This window comes from Nannobrachium achirus (genome assembly GCF_963921795.1).
Source record: "Nannobrachium achirus genome assembly, chromosome: 17".
Taxonomy (NCBI): domain Eukaryota; kingdom Metazoa; phylum Chordata; class Actinopteri; order Myctophiformes; family Myctophidae; genus Nannobrachium; species Nannobrachium achirus.
Window position 1 is genome coordinate 13,635,797 of NC_137824.1, and position 21,478 is coordinate 13,657,274.

Genomic DNA, 21,478 nt, shown 5'->3' on the forward strand with positions numbered 1-21,478 from the left:
AGCACCATCAGACTCATTCCATTAGACATTGATGCTTATTGAACTTGTTCGCGAAGAGCGCTGTGCGGAATTGCACGTGATGCTCTGCCATTTCTTTTGAATTGCCGTGGCACTACATAATGTATCTGTGTGAATATTTCATTAACGGTCTTTGATGGCGAGAGATTCCTTGAGTGTGCTGCGGCAGAGTTAATCTTTCATGATGACTGCTGTCTTAATGCATGGACACTCAGTCAGAGGAATATCTCTTTCTTTCTTTCTTTCTTTCTTTCTTTCTTTCTTTCTTTCTTTCTTTCTTTCTCTCTCTTTCCCTCTCTTTCTCTCTCTCTCTCTCTCCCTCTCTCTCTCTCTATCTTTCTCTCCTTTATTTCAGATGTGTTGTACCGGTATATATGTATATTTAAAATGTGTTGTATATCAACAAATCTACACAAAAAAAGGTTTTTATAATCGATTACATTAATTAGATTAACCACTTAACCTGTATTATACTTTGTTGTACAGTGGTGGCGCATAAGAATTGTGAAAATCACACAACTGTGGAAAGATTGTTCCATGCATTCTTCTCCTAACAGGTCAGGTTACTGTAATGCCTCTTGGCTGGACTGCCAGGTCTCACTGGGATGAGAAAAGATGATCACATCATTACTGCTAATAGTTGGACGACCACAAATTATTTCAATGTGCTACTAATTGTTTCACAAAGCTCTTTATGGGGTTGCCCCTCACGGGAAAATCCCAGTTGTCCTACGCCCAGTTGTCCTACGTCCCAGTTGTCCTACTGTGTCCCAGTTGTCCTACTGTAGCCAGTAGCTACATGTAGCCTACCCCCACCTCAGCATTCGTACAGCTACTCAAGTAGTGTACAGCTCTCGCCGAAAATTCGCCATCCTACTGCTGTAATTATTGTCCACGACATTGCAAGCGGCGCGAAGGCCAGCGGACCTTGGAGAGTTGGCCAGGGCCGGCCGCGCGAGTTACGAAGCCGTGGTGAATGCAATCGTTATATTTATGCCCAGGCCGTAAGGCCTGGACAAGCGCACGATAAACGCATGAATGGGATGAAGATCGCTTGCTTTACAGTCTGTTCGCCGACTAGCCCATACAGCCAGGCTACAGTAGGACAACTGGGACACAGTAGGACAACTGGGACGTAGGACAACTGGGCGTAGGACAACTGGGACTAGCCCCTTCTCACTACGTGTAATCCAATCAGACCTCAGATCATCAGACACTGGTGCTCTATTTTGATTGTCTTAAGCACCAGCTCTTACTGTATGCCTTAACTTAAAGGCCTGTCCATACTGCCCCCTTTAAGATTGTACACTCTACACTGTACAATCTACTACACTATACCATCTAAATCTGCATCTACTGTAGTCTAGGGCATTCACCAAATATTCGAATATTTGAGTATTCGAATATCAAAGTCACTATTCGACGTTGTACACCGAAGTCGAATATTCGCTTATTTTTATTGTTTATTGTTTTTTCTTTAAAAAATGTATAGTTTAAAGCTTGGCTAGATAGGAAGTCATAAGAATGAGTTGTCAATGCCCCTGGTGGATGAATTTGTTAATGCTCTACACCAGGGGTTCTCAAACCTTTTTAGGCCGTGACCCCCAAAATAAACATGTTTGAACTGGGGACCCCCACCCTGACAAGCACTTGGAATTGTAGGTATTACATTTAATGTGACTCGGTTTCCGCAGATAAATATTGTGAAAATAGCAGATCTACATGCTCACAACGCCTCGCGTTGCAAGGCGTTGTGAGCATGTAGATCGGCTATTTTCACAATGTTCGCCTCTTGCTTACTTAATATTTGATAGTTTGGCCTGTCGAATATTCGACTATTCGAATACTTTGAGGTAGAATAATTCGAATACTAAAAATCACTATTCGTGAATGCCCTACTGTAGTCCCTAATGTGGTCCTACACTCTGTAACAACTTGCCTGATTACTGGTTCCTCAGGCCTTTTGTGTGTGTCTGTGTGTGTGTGTGTGAGCATGTGTGCGTGCGCATGAGCGCGTTCACTCCATCCCGTGTTAGTCTTTGTGGGGGTAGGGGATCATACACTGTCTTATCTTAGGAATGCGCCGTGAATACTGTACTTTGTGTAACTGTTTCTACATATTTTATTATTATCAAATGTATTATAAAGCATATTGTCTCTGTTGGGTGGAAGTCTCATCTGTTAAAAACTGTTACTTTAGTTTTTTCAAAGCGTGTTGCTTCGCGCCACATTTCGAGCGTGTAGATCTGCTACTTTTTATGCTTTTGTGTGACGCTGTGTAGTATGATCAAGCACACAAAAAGTTAAAATATGGAGGTTTCTGCCCGACAGCAACTAAATTCAATTTACATTTGTATGAAATGTGCCTGTTCAGATCACATGTGACCCAATCTGGCTAACCAACGTCAAAGAAAAGGGAAAAACAGTCTTGCTCTTGAGAGATTACATCTGACCTTGTCTCCCGCGATTTGCAAATGCTCCTGTCATACAGTCTGGGGCGACGGAGGTCTTATGATGAGTATCCGGTTAAAGTGGAAGTGAAGCCTCGATCGTCCCCACTTCTGTTTAGTTTTTAACATTGTGCACATTTATCCCAATATAAATGATGCTTAGCAGAAATGACATTTTAAAATATATTTTCATGAACGGAAATGCCAGTTTCCATTACTCGCCGCTCAGGAGCTGTCGTTCCAGACTCTATATAGCATTCGGAGATTGTGGAATAGTTGTCTGGCTACGCAAGACTACATCTGACCTGACCCTCTGTCTCTCTGGTGTGTGTCAGTGTTCGACTACTCGTACAGAGACTACATCCTGACCCTCTCTCTGTCTCTCTGGTGTGTGTGCAGTGTTTGACTACTCGTACAGAGACTACATCCTGTCGTGGTACGGCCCTCTGAGTCGTGACGAGGGCCAGCTGTACTCCATGCTGGTGCACGACTGGTGGCAGGCGGTGACCCAGCTGAGGTCACGTCTGCAGGACATCGACCTGGTCAACGTGGTCTGCTACGACACCATCCGCATCCTGCACACGCACTTCACCGACCTCAAGGCCGCCTCAGCCAGGTACGCACGCAAACACACTAAAGTGAAATACAATTAGGGTTGGCAACTTTATGAATGCCATTTTATATGTTTTTTAACTAAATCTTTTAACCCATTTAGGCCTAGAATTGAATGCTTTAACCAGTGAAAAATAGCAGATATGCAATACTCTAAAAACGGACCCACAAAACGATGGTTTAGTGATGAATCATCACTTTTCACCGTTTTGTAGGGGCCATTTGTAGCCCACGGAATGTTTTTTGTGCAAAACAAATGCTTGCAATGGATTCAGCATCATGAAAAAATCCTAGTTTGTCCCCTCTCATGCTACTTAAAGCATATGTATTTGTTGTGTTTTTTTCCTGTATAGTAAAGTTAATGGGACACAAACACAAATCAGTTTTTTATGAGGTTTCCCCCCCACACCTTTAGAAACGCATTGGTGAAGACATTTCTTGGTAACGATTTACTTTGCAGATTTTCTTATGTTCCCCTTACTACACCCCTTGAGTTGTGTAGTTACCATGTCCTGATGTAGGAAATCCAGCATAATTGCGCCATTGATTAGATGTTGATAAATAATTTTAAAAAGTGCTCCTCCTTGACATATTGTACAGTGAAAAGGCTCTCTTTGAGACCATAAATGAATGCAAACAAAGCTGAATCTGACAATATAGATTAAACATTCTAAAAAGTGAAAGAAAAATAATCAACTTCCTGTTGATTTTGCTATTTTTATTAGGAAGAAAACCAGGCTTAGAGCTGGATCTTCAATTGGTAAAATCAACAGGAAGTGGTCATTTAAAAGAAATTAAAAATAGAATAATACCAGGTTTGGTGATATATAATGCATAGTGCAGGGGTTTTCAAAGTGGGTGACGGGGCACCCTGGGGTGCCGCGACGGCAGTCCAGGGGTGCCGCGAGATCATTTGATAATATTTGGAATTTAACTCAGTCGGTGCCATATTTAAAGTGGGACCTCTTATATTGCCGTTTCGCCAACAGAGGGTTAAAAAAATAGTGTGCACGCTGGTGCACACATTCGTGCACAGATCATGCACTATGCATGTGCATGCTTTTCACAGCTTTCAAACAAAAAAATCCGCTTGGAAATCCGTTCAGGCATTCAGGAGAAGGCAGCCCTTATGGTTTCTTCAAATGTAAACAAACATGGCTGCCATGTTTGAAAGATGTGGTTGGTACATAGTTAAAAAGACGTTTTTATTATAGAAACGTCTTTTTTGGCAGGGTATGAGTTAATTGGACACTTGAAAAAATATTTAGTATCATTTTAAACTTGAAGTACAAAGTTATTTTCAGTCAGTTCTAACCAAAATGGCTATTATCTCAACGTTTTCCTCGCAACATAGTCACTAAAATATCGTCACTGTCGGGCAGAAACCTTGTATCTCCAAGTTTCAAATGTGTACGTCTTTTGCCCTGCTTCATCATACAAGACTGTCGCACAAAACTAGTGAAAACAACAGATCTACAAGCACACAACGCCTCGCAATGCGAGCCGTTGTGTGCTTGTAGATCTGTTGTTTTCACTAGTTTAGTAAATTTTATAGATTATAAATGCAAAACGAACGGTTTTGGACAACGACGATATGCTATAAATATAAGATGCTGGGAGTGAAAATTATAATGTAGGGCTGCCTCGGATTAAAAAAATATTCATGGGGTGCCCTGAGACAAAAAGGTTTGGGAACGCCTGGCATAGTGTAATGACACAACCCAAACCTAGCTCTTTAACCCTAATCCTAAAGCATGCAACTAGTATACAACTCTCCAACTGTGACCCGACCCCTAAACCTAATTTATCCAAATTAGTACTCTCTCTCTCTCTCTCTCTCTCTCTCTCTCTCTCTCTCTCTGTCTCTCTCCTCTCTGGGTGTCAGGCCGGAGGAGTGTGCGAGGCCCTTCCCTCTCCATCCCTGCCTGGTGAGTCCAGACTGTGAGCTGGCCTTCCTGCGCTGCGTGGCTCGCCTCCTGCTGCTGTGTCTGCTGCCGCAGAGGGACGCCAAGTCACGCACCCTGCGCTGCTGTCTGACCGAAGTCATCACCACTAAAGGTTAGAGACCAACTAGAGAGTCACTCTCTGACTGAAGTCATCACCACTAAAGGTTAGAGACCAACTAGAGAGTCACTCTCTGACTGAAGTCATCACCACTAAAGGTTAGACTTATAGACTAGAGAGACACTATCTGACTGAAGTCATCACCACTAAAGGTTAGAGACCAACTAGAGAGTCACTCTCTGACTGAAGTCATCACCACTAAAGGTTAGACTTATAGACTAGAGAGACACTATCTGACTGAAGTCATCACCACTAAAGGTTAGAGACCAACTAGAGAGTCACTCTCTGACTGAAGTCATCACCACTAAAGGTTAGACTTATAGACTAGAGAGACACTATCTGACTGAAGTCATCACCACTAAAGGTTAGAGACCAACTAGAGAGTCACTCTCTGACTGAAGTCATCACCACTAAAGGTTAGACTTATAGACTAGAGAGACACTATCTGACTGAAGTCATCACCACTAAAGGTTAGAGACCAACTAGAGAGTCACTATCTGACTGAAGTCATCATCACTAAAGGTTAGAGACTCCAGTGGGTCACATTGCATATTGTTACTGTCGAGCAAAAACCTCTCATCTACAGTAAGAGTAGCAAAAAATAGCCCATCTACAAGCTCTAGATCAGCGATTTTTAGCTACTTTTGAATTGGAATCCTGATTTGTAACATTTTGATTTAATTTCAAATACATTTAGTTATACTTCTGTTAACTTTATGAACTTAAATACAAATACATCGGACGTAAAAAGACTAACATTTTAATACTACTATACTAGTCATTAAGCTACTAATATAGACTGAAGTAATTAAAGCGGGTCATGTTTGCATGTTTGGAATTGTAACAGCTGAAATCAATTATAACCCTCCGCGATGCTCCGGTCCGCCGTGGGTGCCGCGGGACGGGCCGGGGCCTTGAGAAGAACTTGGCCTTGCTGGTTTTAGAACCACTGGTATTGTAATTGTATAGCAGATGTGACATTGTGAAGTCTACATAGGCCTACCAGCTCTGGCAGTGTAAAAAAAACAAAAAACTAAACAAAACAAAAAAAGTTCCTGGAAATGGTTCTGGTTCCTCGATGTTGGATCCGGTTCCTCCCGTTCCGGATCCCAGCCCTTGTACCCTACAGCAGTGGTTCTCAACCTTTTCAGGCCGCGACCCCCAAAATAATCATATTTTAACTTGGGGCCCCCCCACACCCTGACGAGCGCTAAGAGTTGAGGCATTACATTTTGTGTAACATGTGATAATAGCCGATCTACATGCTAACAACGCCTCGCAACTATCTGCCTCTAATATTTGACAATTTTGACCAATGTTTAATTAGTCGTTTTAGAGGTATTAAATTGTCACTTTAGAAATGTGCATATACCCTCTGTACACTTAAACTTTAGGTTGATTTGTTTACTGTAGAGTGAGAAAACAATGTTGCACATTAAGTTAATCATCTGGGGACCCCCCAAAATAATTTGGGGAGCCCCCTGGGGGTCCTAACCCACAGGTTGAGAACCACTGCCCTACAGGTACAAGGATGTTATACAGTATAGGTGTGTGTGGTGGTCTCCACTCTCCAGCATAGCAGTGCTGTATCATCCAATGCAATAAAGCAATTCCATTAGATGTAATTGGATAATGTTTTCCATTAGATGGGATCAGACGGCAGAATGTGATAATCTTGCATTATGAGATGTTCAGCCGAGAACAAAGAGGCTTTGTCCTCCTCCTCATCTGTCTGTCTGTCAGTCATTCTGAGGATACCTGACAAAGGCTAAAGAGTCTTAAACGTTTTTTTTTTTCTTTCTGACCGCTCTGGTAATTAGGGATGTTAACAATTCATCTAAAATCGATTACCGGTAATTGTCGTTAAGGAATTAATCGATTAAAATACATTATTATTTTTTACCTTTTTGCCTAGTGAAAGTTACTGGTATGATGTGTGTGATATCAAATGTGATCTTAACAAAATCACAGTAATCTTTAATCATATTCCATCATATTAAAGGGCTTTTGGAGCGAAATGAGACTCCATTTGAGCCCTGCAAAGGGGAGGGGTGTGTGTGTGTCTGTGTGCAGCTAAAGCTCGTTGACGCTCGTTAACGGCAATTGTGTTTCTGCACTCATTTTCGGTTTTGGACGAGAATTTTCCATTTGGCCCTAAAGAATGCCGCTTCGATAAGGTTATCAACTATCAATTAATTAATTAATCGATAATTTGCATCCCTACTGGTAATACATTATTTTGGGAGCATTTAAGACCGTGTGCAGCCCTTCTCCTTTTGTTGTCATTCTGCCTCATGGTGCGTGGCGGGAGGCTCTCTGGGCCCCTTGTCCCTAACTCTTTAACAGGCTCCCATCTTGGCAACCCACTATGTTTGTACACACTTAGAATGTGCTGTGGATTAATCAGATGTGGAGCGTGTCTCCTGGTAAATCAACAAGCGTCCTGGCGACACTCTTGGCTGTCCAATCTGTGGATGACAAACGGATGATGATGAATACATTACTCGGTGACTCATAGGGTTCTTCTGGCCTGCTGCATACGTACAGAGTGGCTCACAGCCTCAGCATGAAGTGTAACATCTCCCCAGAGCCAAAGGGAACCTACTCGTGAGCCGTTGGGTCGTGTGGGTTCGATCCCAGCTCGGGGCAGGCGCATACTGTACCACAGATGGTCCACGTCAAAGCGTCAAAGCGTCAAAGTGTTTTGGTCGGTCACAAGGACTGCACCAACTGCTAAAGTTGCAATCTATCCACAAGATTCCCAACAAGCTTACTGGGGAAAATGTGAGCTTCACTTCCTCTACACAGCTGATTCAAATCACTTAACAAAGCACCAAGTAATCTCAATGCAGAGATTCAGGTGACACAGTAGTAACAACCAATCATTTGAAACGGCTAAGAGGACAGGTAGTGCTGCCCACCTTTCATGCAAAGGCTCATGGAACATAGGAAACTTGTGGATAACTTTGATATTCTGTAAATAAGAAAAACAGTCCGCACACCAAATTTGCTGCTCCCAGTTTAGAGTTTACTCATGTAACGCTTCGAGCTCAGGTCTGAGGAAGAGCCGTCAGGCTCGAAACGTTACCCGAGTAAACTCTAAACTGGGTGCAGCAAATTTGGTGTGCAGACTCTTTTTCTTATTTACTGTATACTACTTTTAGTCCAGCACCCAGCCTACATGGCTTTGGCTGTTTGTCAACCTTTATTTCCATTACTTTGATATTCTACCCATGATGTAAAGTTTGCCAACCGGGGTCCCCTCTTTGTGTGTGCAAGAAATCTTTTCATTTGGGCAGAGTACACATTGCCTTCATTCAAATCTCTTGTCAATATAGTGGTCCTACTCACTATGTATGTACATTTATAATATACAATATCGGCATTTAGCAGACGCTGTTATCCGGTTACTACAATAAAAAAAGAACGATCTACAAGTTCATGGGTGAGCTTGTAGATCGGCAATTTTTTGGCAAAGAGATTTGGGAGAGTGGGGAAAAAAGTATGTTCTTTACAGGTCGGTTTTACCAACGGGTTTAAAGTGTTACCATATGCAGCTCGGCAAAAAAAAGGTGAATTGATCCCAGTGCATGACGGGGGACAATTTCACGATAAAGTCAGGATACGATTATTGTGAGTGTTTTTCTTTATCACGATAAACGATAATAATGATTATCGTCCCATCCCTATAATATAAACCTCTCTATTCCTATTCCTCTAGTGTTGAAGCCCCTGGTGGAGGTCCTCAGTAGTATAGTAATATAAACCTCTTCTCTCTCCAGTGTTGAAGCCCCTGGTGGAGGTCCTCAGTAGTATAGTAATATAAACCTCTTCTCTCTCCAGTGTTGAAGCCCCAGGTGGAGGTCCTCAGTAGTATAGTAATATCAACCTCTTCTCTCTCCAGTGTTGAAGCCCCTGGTGGAGGTCCTCAGTAGTACAGTAATATAAACCTCTTCTCTCTCCAGTGTTGAAGCCCCTGGTGGAGGTCCTCAGTAGTACAGTAATATAAACCTCTCTATGCTCCTCCAGTGTTGAAGCCCCTGGTGGAGGTGCTCAGTGATCCAGACTCCATCAACACCATGCTGCTGTCCCAGCTGGAGCAGCGGGAGCAGCAGGCGGAGCAGCAGAAGAAGGCCTACACCTACGCTGCCTCCTACGAGGACTTCATCAAGCTCATCTCCACCTCCGCCGACGTAGACTTCCTTAAACAACTCAGGTACACCACCATAGAGCATAGACTTTGTTAAACAACTTGGGTACACCACACACGCACGCACATGGGCGCGTGCACACGCGTGTGCGCCTGCGCCTCACACAAAGATAAGTTAACACAGACGCACACATTTTAATTTGGATATTCAGTTTAAGATATAAACAAATGCAATGCAAGATCATTATCACAGTTGTCTGTATGTGCTTAGTCTCACGTGGCCAGACATGCTCCTGTCATACAGTCTGAGTATCCGGTTAAAGCGGAAGTGAACCCTCCTCCCCTCCACTTCCGTTTCGTTTTTAACATCATCTCGCACATTTATCCTAATATAAATAAAAATCATCTAAGCATATTTAGCTTGCTGCTTAGCAGAAATTACATTTTAAAATATATTTTCTTGAACGGAAATGCCATCTTCCATTACTCACCGTTCAGGAGCTGTAGTTCCAGACTCTATATATAGCATTCGGAGATTGTGGAATAGTTGTCTGGCTACGCGATGTATGTATCTGTCTTTCCATGTCTCAGTATCTGTCTATCTATGTCTGTAATAATTTATACACTAGGGCTGCAAATCTTTGGGGATTCTTTTTAATCCAACGATTCGATTCAGAAACGATTGTTTTCCAATTTAACAGTTCTGCTGCCGTTGACGATCCTCACCGGCATTTAAAGGGTTAAAATCATGGCGCCGTTGACGGTGAGGACTGTCAATCTTACTGTATTTACAGTAAAAGTATAATTACTTACAGTACGTCGCTCCGGTCCCGCCCGCATTGGTAATGTCCGCGATTTGTTTACAACGCACGTTGGGCGTGCACGCGAAGTGAAGCTCCGCCATAGTAAATCCATTGAGAGGCCCATAAAGAGACTTCATTTACTCAAAAAGAGACATTTTGATCCAAAGGGTTGCCTGTTTACAGTAGAAAATACACTCGGCAGGGCACAGCCATGTTTCTTTTCTGGGCCCACACTGTCATGTGACTAGATGACGTAAACGTTGCCGTCAAGTGATAATCCAAAAAAACTAAAAGAACCCCCATACGGCCCTTCAAAATAATAGCAGCGGCCTACGGGGGAAGCGGCGCGGCACCAAGGCACCAAGCATCCCTTCAAATTAAAAGGAAGTAGAAGTGTTAAAAACTATTCTCGATTCAAAACGATTCTCTATTCAATTCCTAGGATATCAGGATCTACTCCAGTCTGCTGGCATGAAAGCAGAGTACATTTACATAGCTTTTGTAATTGTACTTACTTATTGCATATAATTGCAATAATGTAAACACACAAAGGTAAATCCAAGACAACATGTCAGATGTATTCATGCTTGCACATATTCTTTTAACTTACAAACACAACATAATATCCAATAAAAAATCTGAATAAAAAAATAATACAAAAAATATCATAAAAAATAGATTTTTGGAAAATAAGAATCGATTCTGAATCTTAACATGTTAGAGACGCGATTCGAGTTCGTATCGATTTTTTCCTGCACCCCTATTATACACACACACTCTCACTACTACAGCAGGGCTCCATTCACTGCTGTGGGGTTTCCATGGGAACAGACACGGCCTCCATGGCGATAGACCGCTTCTAAATTTGGAGCAGGCCAGGGGACTGTCATCTTTTTTCCCCCCGTTTCGGTGAAATAACGAGCGTTTCTGACGTGATTGTGTTGGTCATGCTGCCATGTGTGGCGGTGTGGCCTTAACTGTGTTCACCTATTCCTGTGGTTTTCTAACTTTTGTATTTATTTCAAGGACACTTCCATAACTCAGAGTGTACAGAGTAAACAGACCTGGAATAAACAAATACAATTAAATGCTTGCTAAAATATATCATGTGGCTGATAAACCATCAACCATTTAAACATAACAAATATCTCTCTATCTCTCTCACTCCCCCCCCCCCCCCCCTCCCTCTCTCTCTCTAGGTATCAGATAGTAGTAGAGATCATCCATGCCACCACCATCAGCAGTCTGCCTGCACTGAAGAAGCAGAAAGGTAATAATAATTGTTGCGACCGTAGGTCGCAGTTACTTGCACACTATCCAAACCTCCACCGGCTGTCCCTCCGTCACTCCGTCACTCCCTCTGTCACACGTCACACGTCACACTTTTGCCCTGCTCATATCTCTGCAACCGTTGCCCCGATCCATGCCAGATTTTGCACACACACTCCTTGCCTGCCAAACTACAACCTCCAAGGACCCCCGGAGTTTCGCGGACCCCCAGGTCCCTGGGGGACCCCCAGGTGTAAAAAATTACCAAATGTGCAAAAATGACCAAATGACCACCCCAACGGGGCTGCTCACGGGGCATTCCCGGGGACCACCCACTCCTGGTGCTCCAGAACGGATGCAAAAGTGGTGGCGCCCCCAGTGGAGGACCCCCTGCCACTGCAGCTCACATAAAATGCCGTAACTCGGGCTAGGAGCGACCGGGAGAGCCGGGGCCGGTACCTATTCGTCCGCCTTGGCGGCGAGGAGACCCCACCCCTCATTTCTCACATGGCCCTCTAGCGCCACCATGAGGCCGATTCAGATTTTGCCCTAAAATCACGAAAATCACTACACAGTATGTCTACACTCATGTCAACAACATGGATCAGGAAGATTTTGGAAAAACACATTTTTGCTCTATTTATGGAGATAAGCGACCAACGGTCGCTTATCTCCCGATTAGGGAGTCTTACTGGTAATAGATAGATACCTATTTCCTCCCGCAAGGGAAATTCAGTATTTTCAGCCCAACCCAGCTGATTCGCTGTCCACAAGGAGTGTGTGTGAGCAATTAGGGGTTAAGAGTCTTTCTCTTATTATACTTTAAAAAGAACATTGAGTGGAAATAGCCTATCTAGTCGCATCGCATGCATGGTGAACTTGTAGACATTTTTGAAAGAAATGTCAACATGGAAAGCGATTGACGATTATGATAAAATAATTGCGATAATGTCAAATAATTGCAATCACCGATCATGTCAAATAATTGCGATTAAACAATTATGTAATAACTGTGACAGGCCTAGCGTTGGTGTAAAAAAACAAAAAACAAACATGAACCGTGTCTCCTTGTGTCCAGGGGCGTCACACTGGGGGGGAAAGTGGGACTGAGTTACTAGGGCCCAAGGTGGAGGGGCCTTGAATTATGTTATACTTTAGCTATTGAAAAATAGCAGATATACAAGCTCACAGCGCGGCACCGAGTGCCGCGCTGCGAGCTTGTAGATCTGCTATTTTTGAAAAGACGTGAAAAATGTGTGCAAATCTTTGGATATAATGTATTTTTAAGCGAAAATTTGTAAATTTTGCTTCTGGGGGGGGGGGGTCCCTGGAACTAAATATTTTGAGATGGGGGTCCGTGGTCAAATACATATCATCTTGGGGGTCGTTCACATGAAAAGGTCTGAGCACCACTGACATGAAAACATAGGTTTCTTGCACCCATTTTCACGATTTTTCAAAAATAGCCGATATACAAGCTCGCAGCGCGGCACTCGGTGCCGCGCTGCGAGCTTGTAGATCTGCTATTTTTCAATAGTTAACATTCATGGGGGGCCCCGCAGTGAATCCTTGTACCAGGGCCCAGAATTTGGTGTGACGCTTGTGTCTCTCTTCCCGTCCGTCCCCGTGCAGAGCGCAAAGGCAAGGAGTCGTCAGCCATGAAGGCGGACCTGCTGCGCGCCAGAGACATGAAGCGCTACATCAACCAGCTGACCGTGGCCAAGAAGCAGTGCGAGAAGAGGATCCGCCTGCTGGGGGGGCCCAACTACGACCACACCACCGAGGAGGGGGCCACGGAGGACGGAGAGGGCCCGCAGAGCCAGAGGGTAAGAACAGAGGAGGGGGGGCCAAGAGTAGGGCTGTCACAATTATTACATAATCGTCTATTCGTGATTATTTGACATCATCGCAATTATTTTGTCACAATCGTCATAATCGTGAATGTTGAGACATTTCAGAAATAGTGGAAATAGCAGATCTACAAGCTCACAACGCGTCGCATCGCGACACGTTGTGAGCTTGTAGATTGGCTATTTCCACTATCAATGTTGTTTTTTTGAAGTAGTAAGTTGTCAAATATGTCAGTAATGTATTTGTATATTTAGGTTATGTGTCATATCTACCCTATGCAACTTCAAAGCCTAAAAGCCAAACAGAAATGTAATTGTCAACGACAAATACACAATTAAATCGTTAATCGCCAATTATTTGAGTGACAATTAATCGTCATGTAAAATGTCATATCGTGACAGCCCTAGCCAAGAGGCAGCGAGGGCCCGCAGAGCCAGAGGGTAACAGTGCATGCAGCTCACGTCACACATAACTAGGGAAGTAGGGATGCACCAATATGGACATTCTTGGACGATATCGATACCAATACCCCCATCTCAAAATGTTTTGTTCCAGGTACCCCGAGAAAGGAACATTTGAGTTACAAATGTCTGTTTTAAAAATATATATTTGTTCAAAGATTTTTACAGGCGTTCAGCGGGACGCATGATACTTCATCCTGCCATGTTATGAACAAATTCAGCACATATAATGCGAGCCGTTCCCGCTTAATGTTACACCCAGAGCCAACGTGTGGTGAAAGCGCCTGCCGGGAGTCAGGAGTCGTCTCCTTCTCTCCAGAGCGGCTGCCTCTCTCTACATGCCTCTCTTCTTCTTCTTCTTTCGTGTATCATCGTCCTTGATGGCTATTCATAGTTTGTCGAAAGGCCATGTTGCTCACCGAAACTCTGAGGTGCCACGACTCGTGGTAAATTGTTCTTTGCGGTGCAACACGGGCATATATATAAATATAGATGTAAATAAATCATCTGAAGGGAATCTCGCTTTGTAAAAAAACACAAGCAATAAATACCTGTTCCTCCAATACTTAAGAAATATCTCTGTTCCTTCTCTATTATACTGAAAAAAGAACAACTTTCCTAACACATTTCTGAGGCAAATTCTGCCTTGGAAATAAATGGCGTTTAGCAAAAAGAAGAAGAGCCCAGCACTCCCTCCCTCCCTCCCGCTGTTAAAACAAAGGATATGGTCTTGACTTGGCCTGTTAACCTACAGTACTCTGGAAGGAATATTGAAAGGAATATATATATTCATCTCTGTCAGGTCAGGTGGAAACCTCAACATGTCCAAAACTGTTACTTTTCAGTATTCAAATTCAAAAGTAGCAAAAGTTGCAGATCTACATTCTACTGCTATTTTTTTATATTTAAAGCATAAAATATTGCGTCATAATGTGTTCAAGCCTAAATGGGTTAAACGTGCTTCCCTTGGCCTTGCTCTGAGGACAATGTAAAAGCAGAAGAATGCCCAGCACTCGGCGGTAGGAAGGAAGCGTCCTTGAGGAGCGTGTTTTATTCAGATAGACACGAGGAGGCCACCTGAATACAGAGCAAGAGAAGGACACGGCGGCGCCGCGGAGCGCTGCCATTTCTCCTGCTTTTATTCAACTCCTCTGAGCCGCCGGGTACCTGTTAAATAAACACTCACTTCTGACTTGATTTGTGCTGCCGTTCTTTTATGGGCTTTATTATGTTTAAATAGCTTCTCTGGCACGCAAGATTCGTGCTCACGCAACACCCTGATGAGGTTATGAAGACTGCTGTGTACTTCTCGTGTGTGAATAAACCAACACGTTCATTCATTCATTCATTCATTCATTCATGCACAGTGTGCTGTGAGGACAATCTGATTGCTCAACGCCAACAGAGGCAAAATGTGTGCACGCAGACGATTGCAACAGAGGAAGGTTTATGGCATGACCCTTGGGTTCAAAATGGTTAAACCCTGGGGCGCTCAGATGGCGTGGTAAAGTCCCTGCCCACACCACACCACGGAGGTTGTGGGTTTGAATCCACCACGGTGCATCTGGCTTTGTCAGGAGTCTATTCCTGAGGGGGTCGAGAGAGAGAAATGTATGTATGTATATCTATGGAGAGGGAGAGAGAGAGAGAGAGAGAGAGAGAGAGAGAGAGAGAGAGAGAGAGGTATGTATGTAATGAGGGGGAGAGAGAGAGATTTATGTATGCTTGGAGACTAGCTTTTTGTTGTTGTTTTTACAAACCCACAGGATGCAGGTGAACTGTGTCCATACTCTCTCTAAGGCGCGTGAATCAAAACACGTTCCGGTTCCAAGGGCAGAGCGCTTGTTTGGAGACGACGGAGGCGCGCCGTCTCAGGCGACCTTGAGCCGCGTGAGACACCGCCGAGCGAGCGGCAGCAAGCGAGTTTCTGCGTAGAGCGTTGCGAAGGTCGAATGAGCCGCACTCAGCACCGTCCAAGTTATGTCACGTTATGGACAGAATAGTAAATCTTCGTCCCCCCGACAGGTGAACACAACGGAGCGCTCCCTACCTGAGGTTCAGCCAATCACAAGCTTACCTGGGAGGGTCTAAATTAGAACGGGTACACATTATTGTGTATCATTATTTTATGCTTTAACTATTGAAAAATCGGTGCCACGCTGTGAGCTTGTATATCTGCTATTTTTGAAAAATCGTGAAAATGAGAATTTTGACCCGATTCTATAAGTGTCTTGAATCCTTCTAAGGTTTTTTGAAAAACCTATGTTTCTATGTCAAAAATCTGGCCAGCCATCGTCAAAGAAAAGGTCCTTTTCACTTAACTGGAGCACAGTTAAGTCTGTTCTTGAGAGACTACTATGTCAGTGGTTCTCAAACATTTCATCTGAAGGACCCCCAAAATGATATTTATTTGGCCACGGACCCGCATCTCAAAATATCTAGTTCCAGGGACCACCCAGAAGCAAAATTTGAGTTACAAACGCTCGCTTTGAAAATACGTCATATATTCAAAGATTTGCACACATTATTTCACGACTTTTTCAAAAATAGCAGATCTACAAGCTCGCAGCGCGGCACTCGGTGCCGCACTGTGAGCTTGTATATCTGCTATTTGTCACTGGTTGAAGCATTCAATAATTCTAGGCCTAAATGGGTTTTAACTGGAACCGGAACGGTGTTTCGATGCACGCCTCCTCGTCCACACCCTGCAGTTTGACGACATCCGACCTGCGTAACCTCTCTCTGTCTCTTTCTCTCTCTGTGTCTCTCTGGTCCAGATCCTGCAGTTTGACGACATCCTGTGTAACCCGGGCTACAGGGAACACTTCAGAGTGTACATGGAGAGGGTGGACAAGAGAGCTCTGATCAGCTTCTGGGAGCTGGTGGAGACGCTCAAAACCGCCAACAAGGTAACGAACACAGACAGACAGACAGACAGACAGACAGACAGACAGACAGACAGACAGACAGACTGACTGACCAGGGACGTGCAGAGAATGTTAGAGAGGCAGGGGCTGAAATGTCTAAAAGGGCCTTTAGATGAAAATATTGAAAATAGCAGACCTCCTCAGACCTCCTCTCTCAGACCTCCTGCGACGCGTTGTGAGCTTGGAGGTCGGGGCATTTGCATTTCTTTCACATTAGTAAAAACTGCATTCATGGTCTGGAGAGGCATAAAGAACGGATAAAAAACACTCACGATAATCGTATCGTTGAGATTTAATTTATCGTGATATTGTCCCCCGTCATGCACTGGGATCAATTCACCTTTTATTTGCCGAGCTGCATGTCCTGTACCACTTAAACCCTCTGTAATTGGTAAAACGTACTTATAATTTACGTTTTTTTTTTTTCCACTCTATCAAATGTCTTTGCCAAAAAATAGCCGATCTACAAGCTCAGAGTGAGCTATTTTTGGCAAATGTTCGGCCCCAGGATAATGGATGTTTTTGATTATCGCGATAACATCGTAAACCGCGGTTTCTTTGGTCACAATAATCATGATATGAAATTTTCATATGGCCCCATCCCTACTACAGAGCGAGGTGCCTCAGATCGTGGGGGAGATCTACCAGAAGTTCTTTGTGGAGAGCAGGGAGATCCCGGTGGAGAAGTCTCTGCTGAAGGAGGTCCAACAGAGCCTGGTGGGAAACCGAGGAACGCAGGTCTTCATCAGACTGCAGGAGCAGGTAACCTGGTAGCTGTTGGTAGTCAGTGTAGCTGCCTGCAGACCACATGGATTCAAGTTCTTATTCCCCACCACTGATTTAAACCATTTGGATTCCATTAGTCTGGGATCCCTTCACTCTTCGGGGTTTGATCCGGTCGGGAGCGGAAACCACTCTACGTCATGTTGTAGTCCTCAAAGGACTACAATTTGGATGGAAAGATAGAACCGGATTCAGTTTTAACCCAAAATAATTCCCCTGCGCTCAAGGCCTATCTAGTAAGCCCCTTGATGCGGCGTAGTTTTGCTTTTGAAAATCTTGTTTGGTATACGCGTCTTTTAGTCCAGCGACTGGCAAGACTACACTAGGCTACTCGAGCATTTTAAAAGGGATTGGGGAAACAAACGGGGGGAACCAAATCAAAGCGACGCCGTTTCTTCTGCTTGTGGTTTCCAGCTAGACAGGATCAAACCGCCCGTTGTAAACGGGACGCGAGGTTAGGATTCCATAGAAGTCAGCATTTCCTCTATGGAAGCATGTTGCACACGCGAAATAGGCGGTCTTACAAGCTTACAACACTTAAAAAAGTATTTGAAGTGGTCAAACTAGCAACAGAACAATCTTCCAGAAAATCCTAATGATCTCGGATATTTTAATAAAAGCAAACGTTTAAAAGCCTGAATCATTCTCGTCTTAGGAAAGACAGAATTATCCCTATAATTTATCTTCATTTATTTTTGTTATATATCTTATCTATTACAATTATCCTGTTATGTATTTACGTTTTTGAACAATGACCAAGAAAGGGGTATAGAGCACCCTGTGGACAATATGCCTCCCGGTTGGTTCCAAGATTTCTAGCGGAAGTGCTGCGTTTAACGGAAGTTACATTAGGGGAAAACCGGGGAAGCTCACTTCCGGGGAAGCTCACACGGTGGAAGTTGAACGCTTTCTGCCTTATATTGTCACCAGGCTTTTCTCTTCGCAGATGAAGTAAAGCCTGGCTACGCGAGGCTAGGTATAGAGTAGGATCTGACAAGTTTGAAACCTCTTCCTTTGCCCCTTTCCGAGCACTTTAAAGTTTAGCGGCAGTAAAGCATAGCAACACGCCAACGTTTCACTCCTTCTATTAGCGAGTGACAAACAAACAAACAAACAGTCTTTTTAATCTTGAACCTCCAAGAGTGACTGCTGCTCTGCCAGAACATCCTATTTAGCCACGGCCAATCTGGATGAAACGCCACCAACCATAGCATGTGAGCATGTTAAGCCCTTAAGATCGGTGTCACGTAAACACTTTAAACTATATTTATTTTATACTTTGGCTATTCAAAAAATAGCAGATATACAAGCTCATAGCGCGGCACCGAGTGCCACGCTATGAGCTTGTAGATCAGCTATTTTGGAAAAATCATAAATCTTTTGGCAAATCTTTGAAAACATCTTTTTAAAGGCGAACATTTCTAACTCAAATATTTGCTTCTGGGGGGGTCTCTGGAACAACATATTTTCAGATGGCCAAATACATGTAATTTTGGGTCGTCATTGACATGAAAATGTTTGATAAATGATAACCACTGATTTAGAAGAAGGATTTAGAAGACATTAATGGAATCGGGTGAAAAATATTCAAAGAATTGTACAAATGTTTTTCACGATTTTTTCAAAAATAGCAGATCTACAACCTCGCAGCGCGGCACTCGGTGGCGCGCTGTGTGAGCTTGTATATCTGCTATTTTTTAATAGTTAAAGCATAAAATAATGATTAAAGTGGTTCAAATCTAAATTAAGTGACACAGATTTGCGTTCAGGCCTAGACGGCTTAATGTCCCTTCAGTGGCTTGTCTTTGCGGTCCCATGGCACCGTGGCCGTTTGGTTTCGTGGCATTGGAGTCGGGTCATAAAAGTTGTGGTGGTTTATCGCGCGTGTGTGTGTGTGTGTGTGACTGTGTGTGTTTGTCGTGTCTTATCGCATTAGGTTGCCGAGACGATGCGGGAGCGCTACTACCCCTCCTTCCTGGTGTCCGACTTCTACGATAGGCTGATCAGACGGGAAGAGCAGCGCAGCCAATCACACAGCAGCGCCGAGGACAAGGAGGAAGGGGTCAGACTCACAGGCACAACACACGCACACACGTGCACGCGCACGCACACACACACACACACACACACACACACACACACACACACACACACACACACACACACACACACACACAGACTGATGTCAGTGAATTATAGAAACTAAAGTTAATATGACATTCTGATAAAGAAGACAGAAAAGAACAAAAAACAAGCTGATATACAAGCTCACGTCACGTTGTCATGTTGTCACGTTGACATGTTCTGAGCTTACAGATCTGCAAGCCCATATGGGCCATGGCTCGGCAAGGCTTGCTTACTTTACTTTACTGTGTGCGTGCGCACGTGCGTGCGTGCGTGCATGATCGAGCCTTTGCTGCGGCTGCCCCGATTCTCTGGAATAGCCTGCCACTTAATATGATAGCTTCCCAGTCCATAGACATTTTTAAATCACTATTGAAAACATATTTATTCTCTCTGGCTTTTGAGCACAGCTAAATGTGATACTCTCAACTCCAAGACCATTGATTTCACCTCGTTATTATTCTGCTGTTTTCTCAACTGCCGCATGTATTTGTTGTGTATCTATTTGTGTGTCATTGTCGTTTATTCCTGCTGTGTTGTATAGCACTTTAGTTGGCCTCGGTCATTATGTGTTCTATTCTATAAATAACATTCTAGTTGAGTTGTGTTCATGTGTATTCCTGTGTGTGCCGTATGTCCACCACAGTGCCCGGGTCTGGACGCAGGAGAAGTGGTGGACGAGGGCAGTAAAGGAATCAACGAGCAGGCCAGCTACGCTGCTACTAAGCTGCGGCAGCTCCACGACAAGTTGCTGTACAAACGACAGGCCCTGAGCTCCATGCAGAACGCACCCAAACCTGACAAGAAGGTAAGCTCAACACTAGCCTTGGACCGAGTAAGTACCGTACTGTAGGTCGGAGAGGCTTATTGTCAGTCTAGTCTATCCCTGTTTCCATGCGATAGACCCCTGGGAGATGGATTGCTGAGGTGGAGCTTCACACCTACCATAAGCTCCCAGTACCAACCGCACGTCTTGACGGCAACCAAGCCGTGCTACTGTACTTACAGTATACGCTGAGTTGTCAGGGGTCCCGGGAAAGGCGAGAGCTCTAACGACACGACCCGGACACAAACATCATAGATTTATTTTAACTCATAGACTGCCCCCTCACGAGTTTCCCCGAGTTATTCCCATTTCTACTAGGCATGATCGCGATCGCGAAATTGCATGTTTGACCCCCATATCAACCCCATCTATCAAACATGGCAGCCATGTTTGTTTACATTTGAAGAAAACATGATGGCTGCTATCTCAAAGATCCAAGTGGATCTTTTTGTTGAAAGCTGTGAATGTGTGCACACACGTGGTGCATGATCTGTGCATGGGCGTGCATTATTATTGTTATTATGGGTGAATTTGGCAGTTCAGCCTGAAAGGGCAGCAAATTCTGTGCCAATGACGTCTCTTGACGTATTTTTTTCAAAGGGCCCCGTGTGCCAATGACGTCTTTGACTTTGATTTCTTTTTCCTTTTTTTTTTTTTTAAGATGTCAAAATGACCTGAGATCAGAGAGATGCTTTTCTCTGTTTGTGTGTTGGCTCCCTCGTGTGGCTGCTTTAGAAAATGCGTGTTCATTCTAGCTGGTGGACACTTTTTTTGATTCATTCAGCTCTATCTCTGGAACCATTTGTCCGATTGACAAAATTCGATTCGATCGATCAGTGGGCCCCCCCAAAAAAATATTTTTTCATTCAACAGTAAAGAAAAACATACAAAATCTGGGCACATGGACCTTGGAGCCATTTTTGCTTCTGGCACGGATAGAGTTAATCAAGTCTGACATTTTGCGTATCTATGACTTCCTCAACACCAAACCTGTCTGAAAGCAGTGTACTTGTAGCCTGATTTCAGACTCTACGCTGGAGCTTGAGTCTGAAGTTGTCCCCATTCTATTTGATTGAAAAGGGGAGGGGATTTAAAATGTGAAATTCCCAATCACAAGAGATCTGGTGGGAGGGGTTGTGT

The 21,478-nt window shown here is 43.8% G+C and overlaps 1 protein-coding gene across 1 annotated transcript in view; it reads left to right on the forward strand.

Moving 5' to 3' along the window:
• snx25 (sorting nexin 25) overlaps nt 1-21,478 on the forward strand; it is a gene marked incomplete at its 5' end in the record, with an annotated part of 45,086 nt that overhangs the window by 7,582 nt on the left and 16,026 nt on the right. The window contains 9 exons of the mRNA XM_080746530.1: nt 2,868-3,084; nt 4,966-5,138; nt 9,174-9,360; nt 11,297-11,367; nt 12,999-13,192; nt 16,456-16,587; nt 17,218-17,367; nt 19,325-19,450; nt 20,159-20,320. Coding sequence (XP_080602656.1) covers nt 2,868-3,084; nt 4,966-5,138; nt 9,174-9,360; nt 11,297-11,367; nt 12,999-13,192; nt 16,456-16,587; nt 17,218-17,367; nt 19,325-19,450; nt 20,159-20,320 — 1,412 coding nt within the window. The remainder of the gene's footprint in view (nt 1-2,867; nt 3,085-4,965; nt 5,139-9,173; nt 9,361-11,296; nt 11,368-12,998; nt 13,193-16,455; nt 16,588-17,217; nt 17,368-19,324; nt 19,451-20,158; nt 20,321-21,478) is intronic.